The 13732-nt window shown below is 37.2% G+C and overlaps 2 protein-coding genes across 3 annotated transcripts in view; one reads left to right on the plus strand and one right to left on the minus strand.

The window, feature by feature from the left end:
• The window catches only part of LOC121417198 (actin-like protein 6B), a 50255-nt gene that overhangs the window by 20738 nt on the left and 15785 nt on the right, over nt 1-13732 (minus strand). The window lies entirely within an intron of this gene.
• LOC121417196 (slit homolog 1 protein-like) lies at nt 10111-13418 on the plus strand. The gene has a single exon (XM_041610810.1). The coding sequence runs from the start codon at nt 10115-10117 to the stop codon at nt 12854-12856; it is 2742 nt and encodes a 913-aa protein (XP_041466744.1). The 5' UTR covers nt 10111-10114; the 3' UTR covers nt 12857-13418.

Genomic DNA, 13732 nt, shown 5'->3' on the forward strand with positions numbered 1-13732 from the left:
TAATCTCATTTCATGAAGTTTCTTTTGATATAAAAAAATCATGGAGAAGGGGGGGAAAAGGGCCTCATTTATGCTAAACATGTGACTTTGATGGAGATTTCTTCAGGGGGGGGGTCACTATAAAGTAGGACAACTATTGTGACTTAAAAGACGTGATTCCCGACGAACAATCGAATCATTCAATTATTTTTCCAGGAAATAATCGAATGGTAATAATGACAATCGTCCCAGGCTTAAACATGAATATATTTTTTCCTTATAAAATGTGGGGTCATTTTAAGCTTAACTCAGTTAAAAAGTGTAGTTGAATTACGTATTGCTGTAATGGGATGTACATTTAATTGAAAAGACATAAATTAATTCCTTGTGACTGACAAAGTAATGGTAAAGTATATATATTCCACCTTCTGAAATTTCTATATTAATATAAAAGATAAATAAATAAGAGATGAAGGAATGAGGGTGAAAAAAAAACAAAAAAGATAAAAATTCAAACCAAATCAACGCATGTTCCCTGATCGATGTTCCGGAAATGGTTGGTAAGGAAAGTTGAAACAGGAAGTCCAAACAACCTGCTCTCGGTCGCTATTATACAGGTAAAATTCGTATTCCAAACTTGAAACGTTTTTCCATTGTCAATATTTTCTTAAAAGTGGTTTAATCTGGCCAATTACTGAAAATGAAATGATAAATTATCAGTTCCGTCTTAGTTCTGACGATCAACACCGAGTGATTTCACAACACTAAAATACACAGTACAGTCCCATGTACTCATTTTCGTGTTAGAAATATGTTTGAAGTCACGTAGCGTCGATCTTTCTGGACCAAGAATGGACTGATATTTTATCTTTTAAGTAATTCATTGACCAGATTTTACCACTTTTCAGAAAATGGGGACTTTCTAAAACACTCATATTCTTTGGAATGTGAATTTTACCGGTATAATAACAGTTGAGTGGAGGTTGTTTGTCTACTATTTCGACATTCCCGATCAACACTTTCCAATTTGAGAAGCTGCGTTGGCAATCACATCGTAATCGATCATGATCATATCTACATGAAATAATCGTGAAAAAATATTCTGATCTTTGTAATTCTGTTTCTGTCCTGATTCTCTCGTTATCAATATTTTTTTCTTTATATTTTTTTTTTTATTTTCATTTCAAAAATGAAAGTAGAAATGATTTATTTTTGTTAATTAAAACAAAAGAAAGTTCAACAATTATCTTAACTATTCTTTTTAGAAACAAAATTTATTATTAATACATGACGGATCATGCACGAGATTACTTGTTTGAAGGTCGGCGATCTTTATTTTTTATATGTTAAATTTAATTTGGCATTCATTGCCGAACCCCGAACCGAACCAAAGTTCGGAAAAAAATTGCCGAACCCTGCCGAACCGATCCGAACCCGAACATGCCGCCTGACTTGCAGCACTAGATTAAGTTATGATAAATCATTGCTAATTCTCAGTTTCATTTTTGTGGGACGCTCTGTATAAAAGTCCCAAGAATTCTGATTTCTGAAATGACAATTCCTTTCTTTCCAGTACCTCACATTGTATGACTTTCAGTGAAAAGCATCAACATATAAAAAAAACAATGTTCCATACATTTACATGTACATATTAAAAGAATAAGAAAATACAAGTTTCCACTTTCCACACTTTTAACTATAAAGGAAACCATTGAACACTTATCTCACAAATATAGGTCCGAATTCACAAAGGTGGTTTTGAAAACCAACGGTTGAATCCATGGTTTATGCAGATTTCCTGTATAAATATGTGTATAAAAAATATGCAATGCCAATGCCTGTTTTTGTCACAGTGCGCTAAATTGATGCCTGTTACCATGGTTAGATACGCTATTTTATTCATGAGTCGACTGTTTGAAGAGTGGACTCATTAATTCAAAACTGTTACAGCCCGAAAGTCCGAGGGTCTGATAGATCGCGGGTCCATTAGTCCGCGGGTCTGATAGACCGCGGGTCTGATAGTCCGCGGTGTGTGTAAAATATGATCAGGATATAGCGAGTTTATAATGTCATCGAGAGGTCAAAGGGTCAAATAATACGAGACAATGGGGTTCTATAACAATAACAAAAAGGGCAATCACCACGTGACAACTTCTTTAAGGATTTTTTTTAATACTTTTTTATTTCAATACATTCATGATCATACAAATCATGTATGTATCACAAAACATTACAAGATGAAATAATTTTTTTTAATTGCAAATAATTATCAAAGGTAACATTTTTCTCACCCTTTCTGAAATTACATAATAACATATAGACTAATCCCCTTTTCACCTACCCGGGGGCCTAGGCCCCGAAAGCCCCCCCCCACCCCAACCCCCATGGAAGACGTCTCCGATACTTTTTTTTCTTCTCCAAGATATGTTTTAAAGGCCCAAATCCGTTCCCGAAAAATGAGTGAAGCAGGGCCCCTCATAGCAAGATGAAATTGACAAACATTCCCGTACACATTCCTAGTAGCAGATTCCACGAAATATAGGCTACAGTGCGTCTCAGAAAAACCTGAACCTGTATAAAAGCATTGTAAGTGAGGCATTTGAAAGTTGAAGAATTTCTTTCCTTTGGCATCAAATGCATTTAGAGGACAAGTCCATCTCAGCAAATAGTTTATTTGAATAAAAAGAGAAAAATCCAGCAAACATATTAGCTAAAATGAAATCGGATGAAAAATAAGAAAGTTATGACATTTTAAATTTCGCTTGATTTTATGAAAGAGTAATACATGTATGCACGGTCTGGTCGGTATGTACATGAGGAGACTGTTTTGGGGGAAAATATTTTAAATGTCACAGCTTTCTTATTTTACATCCGATTTTGATAAAATTTTCAGCGTTATGCTAGTTTGGTTTTCTCTATTTATTCAAATCAACATTTTCTCTTTGGTTGGACTTGACCTTTAAGAAAGTACACAAAAAGTTACGAATGTTTGAAAATTTAATATAAACTAAGTTTACACAGATTAAATGTACATAATGCAATTGCCGTCTGAGAAAGTATGGATTCATTATTGTTTTGTGAATGTGTGTGTGTTCTGTTTTTTGTTTTGTTTTTGTTCTCATCAAATCTTTTGATCATGAGCCGTTTCGCCATCGCGTTATTAATTGCTTTTATCTGCACAAACTTGGTTTTGACAGTTTAATGTCAAGCTATTCTTTGCTCTGTTACATCTGCTTGTTGTCAAAAGAAAGAGAAAAGAGTGCATTGATTGAATGATGCCTAATACTACAACTTACCGCCCTCTAATTCCCTCTATGTCCCTCTAATTCATCACATAATAATTGCTAACATGTTTTTATACTTAATTAACCCTATCAAGACCAGGCCCCTGGGGCCCGTTGCAGAAAGAGTTGCAAACAATCGCAACTCTAAAAATCACGCGCAACTTGATTTTCAACCAATCAACAGCGCGCATTTGGGAATTGCGATTGATTTTTTGACTTGCGTTTAAATGCAACTCTTTCTGCAACGGGCCCCAGGGGAACAATGTGCCTATCAAGACCAAACTATAATCATCATTGAGATACGGTTTCAAGTGAAGTTCAGTAGATTTGATGAAATTAGTAAAAAAAATAATAATCATTAGATTTGAAATGCTTGTGTTTGCTTTTGCATGCATAATCTTCCAACTTGGAATGGGATGTAATGCTCTGCTGTTACATAATAGACTCTCTGTTCAAAAGCAATGGATCGAGACGAAAGAAATTTCACACTAATTGATATTTTATATTACAAAAGCTGCCTTATTAAAAGGACATTTTATTTGGGAGGAGGGGTGCATGCTGTGAATGGCCATTTGCATTTTATCTTACCGCTTTTTTGGGGGGGACACCCTGTATAACGAACTATTGACCTGTCTGCGCGTAAAGTACACGTTCTAATCGATTTTTGGTTACACTTCGTAATTCCGAAACACGTGAATTGCCTGTACCTCGATGTTCTTTAATCCTAAAACGTAAAAGGGTTTGTTAATCCGAACATCAGTGGCGTTATTCTGAAGGTTTCTTATTCCGAAGGTTCGATAATCCGAAAACAAAATTATGTTCGATGTTCCGAAGGTTCGTTAGTCCGAAAACGAAATAAAGTTTGTTGTTCCGAAAACGAAACAAGGTTCGTCAATCATTTCATTTTCGGACTAACGAACCTTCAGAATTACAAACCTCATTTCGTTTTCAGATTAACGAATCTTCGGAATTACGAACCTTCGGAATAACGAACCTTCGGAATAACGAAGCTTCGGAATTACGAACCTTCGGAATAACGAACCTTCGGAATAACGAAGCTTCGGAATTACGAATGTATGCGGTGTGTATAATTGTCTGTGAGACGTGTGGACCCCCCACACTCAGGGTGTGAACCATACACGTATGCTTGTTCATGATTCTAAGAGATACTGCCTATTGTTAGAGGAAGCCATGTTAAAATTTATTTTTGAAGGGAACCCGCATGAATATTACTCCCTATTGCCCCCTTTTAAAGGAGTTAGCAAAATAACCGCCTTTTCGCATGCTTCTGGACTATATTAGAGACCCTACTTAGAGATTTAACCCAAAAAACTGTCCATGAAAACTATCCCCTAATTAAAGAAAAAGTCAGGAAAAATTCTATTCCACATTTTCCCTACATTGACCCCATTTCCGGAGAAGCAACGAGCATGTACGTGTTTCGTTTCACTCATCTTCCTTCTCATACGTGGAGCGTTGTGGCCCAGTGGATTAGTCTTCGGACTACAGAGGGTAGTGGGTTCGAATCCAAGCAATGGCGTAATTTCCTTCAGCAAGAAACTGATCCACAATGTGCTGCACTCAACCCAGGTGAGGTAAATGGGTACCGGTAGGAAGTAATTCCTTAAAAAGCTGTGTGCGCTATGAATGCCTAGCTTAGCCGGGTAATATACATGTAGGAGCGCCTTGAGCACCTAACAAGGTGGATATGTGCGCAATATAAATACCCTATATTATCTATTCCTTGTCTTTCTCCTCTCATTTCATATTTTTAGATGGTCTGTCTTTGACAGATCACCTCTTAATTTCATCAGAATTTTCTTCTTCTTCTAATTTTTATTTATTTTTACGGATTTTTCTGTTGCCAAGATATCTCAAAATGGACTTGGTCAATTTTACTGAATTTCATGTCATTTATAGGATCTGTCATGGACACGTCAGAATAAGCTTTTAAATGTCATCAGGTCATGATGACTTCCTCTAGGCGCCATTTTGTAAAATCACATTATCAATCATATCTCCATTATCAATTATCAAAAAACGATCAAATTAACATCACATCAACTTCAGGTCAAGGGTCATCAGGTCAAGGGTCATCAGGTCATGTCATCCAAGGTCACCTGGAGGTCATGACACGCGCGTCAAAATTTTAAAATGCTCAAAATCACTTTTCGACCAAAGTAGAGTACGTTTCAGGTCATTCTAAGCATTTCAAAAAATTGCGCGCACACGTATGCGTGCGCGTTTCCGCGCGTAATGCCTTAACGCAGTGCAAAAACACCGTTTTTTTTACATCATTGGATTGATAATATAATTCTGAGCAATTTGATACCCAATTTAGCTCTCTACGACCAATAATAAGGAAATTATCGTCTGTTTAAATTTGTAGCATGTGTGTGCGCGCGCGCTCTCCATAGGCTTTATATGGCAAAACCATGCCTTTTCAAAATTCAGTATAGCTCTTTAAAAAGTCCATTAACCCCCAATTTTTTTTCATATATCGATAGAATATGAGTTGTAGATATGATTTCATGTCACCATTGTCCCTAAATTATATCATGACGTCATCAAAATGGCGCCTAAACTAAAAATTTCATTTTTTCAAAAATGACGTCATCAAATTTATGCAAATTTGGTTGTAACTTCTCGAATATAGATCGTTTTTCGCCCAGATTTTAATATATTGTAGTTTAGAATATACTCTTTCTCCTCAGTTAACAATGAATTTTCGTTTTGAGAAACGCATCATTGCGTAAAACAGCGATGAAAAGAGGCATGTCATTTTTCCTTATTTTGTGTGTAATGTCGTTGGGAAATTACTTTTTGTCAAAACTGAATTCTGCATTCCTCTATTTCCTGAGCAATATCTCCACAATTTATTGTCGGTTTTCGCTGGGCTTTCAGTATGATGTAGCCGAGATTCTGGGCTATCGCAAATGTTCCTTCATTTTTTATCAGATGCCCGTTTTTCACTTGCAAAATTGGAATTGTAATTCTCAAATTTGCTTACGTGTAACAGGGTTCCCACAAAAATTTGAAAACAGAATTCCATGACTTTTCCATGACTAAATTGCTGCTTTCCATGACTTGCTTTCTGGCACCGTTTCCAAAATCAGACACATTATGATGGATGGCCTCCATAGCCTCCCTCACAGCCATCCATTCCACCCACTACCTTACTCATGACATGTACATCTACATGTATTATCATTGGTATATGGTCTGTTTCTGACCAGGGTACAGTACTATTTTTTCGTTTCACCAACATCAAGATTCAAAATTGTCTTGAACACATACTCATGTAATTTCTTGAACTGACATATTTCCATGAACTATTTCCAAATTTTCAGAGCATAGCATGCAGATCTTGTCACAAAAGTGAACTATACAATACATGTAGATGTAAATGTCAAATTTTCCTGACATATTGAAATTGGGATCCTGAATTCACCTTTACTACAAAACTTCCACATAAAGTCATGGAATTATGTTTTCAAATTTCCGGGAGAACCCTGCATTATATGAAGATGAAACACTTAACATATGTCAAACATGAGCCAATTATTACAAAAGAGTGACATTTAAGTTTTACAATAAGGTGACATGAAAAAAAGGCTAACAAAGACATCCTCATCCTAAAATTCTCAACATAGTGCTGCATTTCACTCTACATTACAAAAAAATGAGGCCATTTGTGATACAACTTGAGGACATCAGTTAAATTAACAAGTGTATTTCTCTATATGCTCCAAAAATAATGAGGATATCTTGAAAATTGGACATTTGATGCCTGTTTTGGTATTTCATTAAAATTCATTCCAGAGAGGACACATTATTTGACGCTAAAATAGCAATTGAAACATCTTCTGTAACTAAGAGATTCAGAACCTTTTGAATGTATTGTGTTCTGATAGCCATGCTGGTAGTGCTTGATCAGTTGTGACTTGATATGTCAACTAATTGCCATGAATGTTGAGTAAAATTGTACAAAGCAATCAATTTATTCATGGCCATGAGTATTTTGAGTGAGGAATGTGGATTGGTCTTGTAACTAACCCTTGTGTATTACTTGACCCTTTAAACCATGGTTTAGACACCAAACTCATATTCCCCAGACAGATATTGAACAAACTACATGTATGTCCTTTATGAAAAAAAGTAACATCAGACATTTTGTACTCCATTTTTGAAGCCATCTTGGAATTTTGAAGATACTAGACCAATGACTGTCATTGTAACTTTTCCTTATATATAATTTGACCCTTGAAACCATAGTTTAGACACCAAAATCATATATCGCCGGTGGATATAATTAGGTATGAGAGAACTTTGCGAGACACGACAAAACGGAAAGCTGCCATAGCCATGAGGCAATGCAATTCCATGACTTTTCACAAATTTTCCAAATTCCCCGACTTTCCAGGACCACAATTTTTTCCAGGATTTTCCATGACCTTGAGAACCTGGTGTAATCTCTATGGGGAGTATCGTGGCTCAATGGATAACGCACTTGACTTGCGTTCTCGGGGGGCGCAGGTTCAAGTCCTGGGGTAAACAAGATTATTTTTTTCCCCATTTTTTTTTCTTTTTACCACCTTGATCCTTCATGACAATTAAAAGGTATAAAAGTTAAAATTTAGCAAGATGAAACAGATTATAATTGCTTTTTTTCATATCACATGTATTTTGCGTGCAAACTCTATGGGACATGACTTTTTCTCAAAACTATATTCGACATTCCTCTATTTCGTGAGCCATATCTCCATTTTTTTCTTGTCAGTTTTCCGAGCTTTTAGTATGTTTTAGCTGAGATTCTAAGCTTTCGATCACATTCCCTCGATTTTTTTATCAGATGCCTGGAACATGCCTGTTTTTCGCTCGCAAAATTGGATTTGTTATTCTCAAATTTGCTTACGTGTAATATCTGTGGGAACATGTATGTTGGGAATATCGTGGCTGAATGGATAACGCACATGACTAGCGTCCTTGGGGTCCCAGGTTCGAATCCTGGGGTGAACAAGATGATTTTTTTCATTTTTTTTTCTTTTTACCCCCTCGTACATGATCCTTTATTAAAAGGCATAAAAGTTAAAACAGATTATAATTACTTTTTTTCATATCACATGTATTGTCATAAATTAAACAGACCTTTTTCACAGTGCTTTATCATCTCCCGTCTTCCTCAGGGCGTCTATCAATAATGAACATTCAGTTGTCATCTTGATGATCATATTGATCAGCATGAACATATTGATAATGATCATGATGGCGAGAATAAGGACAGACCATTGAATTCGTCCACATGACGAATTAAAATCTAGTTTTCTTTTCTTTCCCCTTTTTTCTTTGTTTTTTGCTCCGCTAATAGTGGGCCCCTCACACCCTGGATCCGCCTATTATTAATAAAGATAACATGCGGTCCACAGGGGTAGTATTCAGGGGCAATTGACAAGGGCTACCTATTCTAGAAGGTTTGACATAGACCCCGCGGACTATCGGACCCGTGGTCTATCCGGATGTCCCCATTCAAAACAGTGGACTCATGAATAAAATAGCGTATCTAACAGGCGTCAATTCGGCGCACTGTGACAAAAGCGCATACGCGGTGTAATTTATACAGGAAATCTGCATAAGCCATAGTGATTGAATATCTGTAGGTTATATCATAATACTACATGTACAAAACAATATCTTTTCATAATTAGCCTATTCTATAATCAAGATTCAAAAGACTGTTGTTTCATATCAATAGGAATTTTTTTTCTTTTGGGGGGGGGGAAATAAAACCAATTATTTCCTGCTAAATTGTTAAATACACCCACTAAAATTATTTCATTTCATAAAGTTCGACTAGTGGTTACTTTAGGGATGAAAACAATAAAAAAGATAGAGAGTAGGGAAAATCCAAGAAATATAACACCATTCATCTTTATTGATTTGAGTAATCAGGATATGTTTGCTTTATTAAAGGAAGTGAAACATTAACATACATCCAAGTAATAACAAGTTTATCCAGTTATCAAGGCATGTCAAGTTTTCTTTAAAAAAAAATTGTACATTAGTTCCGTATATGATTACATTCCAAGTACAGTACTTTCATTACTAATCAGATCTGAAAAACGAAAGTAGAAAAGCTAAATAAAGTCATTACAAATTATTGTTTTCTAACAAAATCACAATTAGGTTGCAACCTTCAAGTTATGTAAATGTATTTCAGAGTGATTAACAATTCCATTGTTATCAGGTGCTATCTGACTTTGACACTCGGTTAACAAACTGATTTTCTGATTTTACGTTGCATTCGAGCTCAAGAAACTTTGACATTATTCATCAGTCTGCTATCGATACACTGAAGAAATCATTGATTTGCGGAATAATCTGTCCCTTGCCACTTCATCTTTGCAATCCTTATCTTTGCTTCAGGCTGTTTTAAGTCATATCTGCACAGAAGCATAACACATCAATTTTGCAGCTGCATTGTTCTTCATGTCGACAATGAAGATGAAATGATTATTCAGCAGCAAATGTCGCTACGGACAACCATTCAAGGGGAGGAGGTCTATGGACGAGGCAAGATTCCTGACTCTCTTCTAGCAATTTAAAGTGATCACGAGTTGCTTCTGCAGTGGTGACATCGCAATTTGGAAGACAATTCCAAACTGCAGTTTGTCATTGTACAAATACATGCAGCTTTGGCTTTTCTGAAACCAAAAAGAAGATGCCGATTTTGTACTTGTGAAAACAGTTTTACACCACTACCTGAAGGCCAGAAATCATTACAGATACATTTATCCATCCTGAGAGCAACAAGGGTAGGATCGTTAATTTGTGACACCTTCCAGATCACAATCATGATGGCTGTTGATACCACCATGAACGCCTCAAAGGTTTCCTCCTGTCTGGGGATACTGCTCTTTACCATGTCCCTGCTTTTGGCCGAGTGGCCTGTCAAGGATGTTTCAGGAAGTCTCAGCTCTGAGTCGACCAAAGGATGCATCCTCACGAATACACACCTTGGAACAAAAGCCATCTGCACTCACCTACACCTGAAATCTGTTCCTCAGGATCTTCCACGCAATGCAGTAATGGTCGATCTCTCCTTCAATACAATACCAACATTGTTTAATGGTTCTTTTGCATATCTTCCAAATATCACTTCCTTAGGACTAGAACACAATGTTCTGTCAAAGATAGAACATGGTGCCTTTGAGTCTCTGAGTCACCTCAGGAAATTAAGTCTACGAGACAACATACTTGTTTCTCTTCCCCCAGGGTTGTTCCGTGATAACCGTTTCCTCTCTATACTAATTCTCGGCAAAAACAGATTGGTTTCTTTCCCACGCAGTGCACTTCCATGGTCCAACAGCATCACAATCCTTGATGTATCTCACAATAGAATTGCTTTTCTTGATGCCCTTGACTTTGAACCGCTACAGAACTGCTCACTAGAAAAACTTTACCTAAGAGGAAATGCCTTACACAGTCTTCCTTTTAAGGTTTTCTCCTATTTGAAGACAGTGAATTGGTTGTTGCTGTCACACAACAATTTTCAAAACTTCATTCCTTCAGTGGTTATAGGGAGAAGTGCTATTACAAATCTAGATGTAAATGCTTGCAAGATTGAATATATAATTTCAGGGAACAAATCTCACATTGATCTAGAAGATCATGGTCAAATATCTAAGATAATCATGACAGGAAACAGAATACGATATTTACCCGATTACGCGTTTTGGGGGTTCAATCAGACAAAAAATATTTCGCTTCATAGAAACAGAGTTGCTAACTTATCTAGTAAATCATTCTGTGGATTGGAAAACCTAATTGATTTGGATTTGTCTTATAATCGCATGACAACTCTGAGCTTTAAGACATTTTCCTGCCTACACATGTTATCCACACTTAAGCTCAATGGTAATCAGATTGCAAGTCTATTCATTGATTTAGTATCAGGCTTATCCTCACTCTCCCACCTATGCTTAGCACATAATAATATAGAAGAAATTCCTAGGAGTAACGTGACAATTCCTTCAGTAGAACATATAGACCTGTCTTCTAACAAATTCAAAACGATCCGAAGGTTCTTTATGTGGAGTTTCACAAATCTTCAATTTCTGAACATGTCTAACAATGAAATCTCTCAGACATACTCCCCATACTCCTTTATCAACTTGAGACACCTTCAAGAGCTGTATCTCACTAACGAGAATCAGCAAATCATCAACAGTGCTTTTCGCTACCTGGGACATCTGCAAGTGTTGGACTTGTCCTTTGCTCCGTTAAAGATGACCACCCTGAGCCAATTTACGAATGCTTCATCGCTCAATAGGCTAATCATGCGCGACTGCAGCTTGAAAAGTGCAGATATACACCATTCTAAGACAAATAGGACCCTCTTTTGGGGATTAAATTCCCTGATAGTTCTGGACCTGAGACAAAATCAGTTTGATATATTAGAGCCAGGTACTTTTAACCCCATGAAAAAACTCATGGTTCTTTACCTGTCTCAGTGTACTATATCCGTTCTGAGCTGTGGTGTCTTTGATAGCCTGACTGCCCTCACAACTCTGGACGTCCGGGACAATGCGATTATGAAGGTGCCCGAGTCTCTGCTTCAAAGGCAATACCACCTTGCTGTTCTGTTCTTAGGCAATAATAAACTTGAGACCATTCCAGGAACATTGTTCAAGGAAACCACCTCTTTGCATAGTCTGTTCATCCAGCAAAACAGAATCACCACCATAGAACCTATGACGTCCTTCCCAACAAATACGACACTGAGAATAGATGCAGCTGGAAATCCATTCTCCTGTACTTGCCACCTGAGTTGGTTTGTGAAATGGCTTCGTTCTGGCAACATTGAACTCAGGCGTCCCAAGCAAACTCTCTGCTCACTAACATCAATCAAAGCAGAGGTGGATTCACCCATACTAACATTTAACCCAGACAAATATTGTGGACTAGACTTTGTGATGATCACTAGTGTATCCCTTTCAGGTCTTGTGGTATTGGTGATTGGCCTGGTGACTTACCGGCAGCGATGGTGGCTGAACTACAAGTTCTTCCTCCTGAAGCTAGCCATCTGTGGCTACGAAGAAATCAACCATGAATTTGATGCGCAGGACTACGAATACCAGCTAAACATTATGTATAACGAAGACGACCAGGAATGGGTTGACGGCATCCTGAAGCGAGTTCTGCAGGAAAGGTTTCCACATCTCCAGAAGGTGGCCTTTGGTGACAATGACCTCAACATTGCGATGTTCTACATCAATGCTCTTCACTATGTTGTTGATAACAGCTTCAAGACAGTCCTCTTGATCAGCTATAACTGTATAAATGATGCATGGTTCTTGACCAAGTTGCGCATTGCCCTGGAGCAAATCAACGATACCAAACTGGACATGGTCATCCTGATTTTCCTTGAGGACATCCGGGATGCTGACCTTCCATATCTAGTTCGGTTGTTCCTGAGTAAGAACAAACCTTACATGCTCTGGACAGATGATGAGGATGGTCAAGAACTCTTCTGGGCTCAGTTTGAGAAGAGCATGAGATCCAATAGGGCCATCAATAGTGTTATACCTGTTTAATCTATTTTAAAATCAATAGGTGATCAAGATTTTTTTCCACTTGTCCTCGCCAGGACCCCGTTGCAGAAGGTTACTTCAATGGTATCAAACACATCCATCAAATGATTACTTCCAGTTTTGACTGGCTGTGGAGTGCTATGAACACGGAGGATGACATTGGATGGCAAAGTTACCATAGTAATAACTTTTCTGCAAAACAAGAACCAGGAAGTGCTACTCTGCATTTCATTTCAGGATACTCATTCTTTCCCCTTCCAATCAACCCTGAATCCATGCTTTTTTTTATACCCGTTTATACTTTCCTTTCGACATCATCTTTTAAAAAATGTAGTGAGTTTTCTTCATGGATGGCAGCTGTGAATACTAATTCTGTCTGTTGCTGCATACACAATCTGTTGTACAAAAAGTGTGGACCACACTTTTGTACAACAGAGTGTGTATGCAGCAACCTTAGGATTTTCATGCCTTTTCATATCTGCAAAACAAATACCAGTAGTAAAATGAAATATTGATCATATTTATATGCTGCTCCCCTGTTACTGGTTGTTTAACGCATGTAATGATTGTTTGGGGTAGCAGCAAATGAAATATTAATAGTATATGCTGCTCCCCTGTTACTGGTTGTTTAACACATGTAATGGATGGTTGTGAGGAGCAGCAAATTAAATATTGACCATATTTACATGTATATGCTGCTCCCCTGTTACTGGTTGTTTAACGCATGTAATGATTGTTTGGGGTAGCAGCAAATGAAATATTAATAGTATATGCTGCTTCCCTGTTACTGGTTGTTTAACACATGTAATGAATGTTTGGGAGTAGCAGCAAATGAAATATTAACAATAGTATATGCTGCTCCCCTGTTACTGGTTGTTT

Source organism: Lytechinus variegatus, chromosome 6, assembly GCF_018143015.1.
Source record: "Lytechinus variegatus isolate NC3 chromosome 6, Lvar_3.0, whole genome shotgun sequence".
NCBI lineage: Eukaryota > Metazoa > Echinodermata > Echinoidea > Temnopleuroida > Toxopneustidae > Lytechinus > Lytechinus variegatus.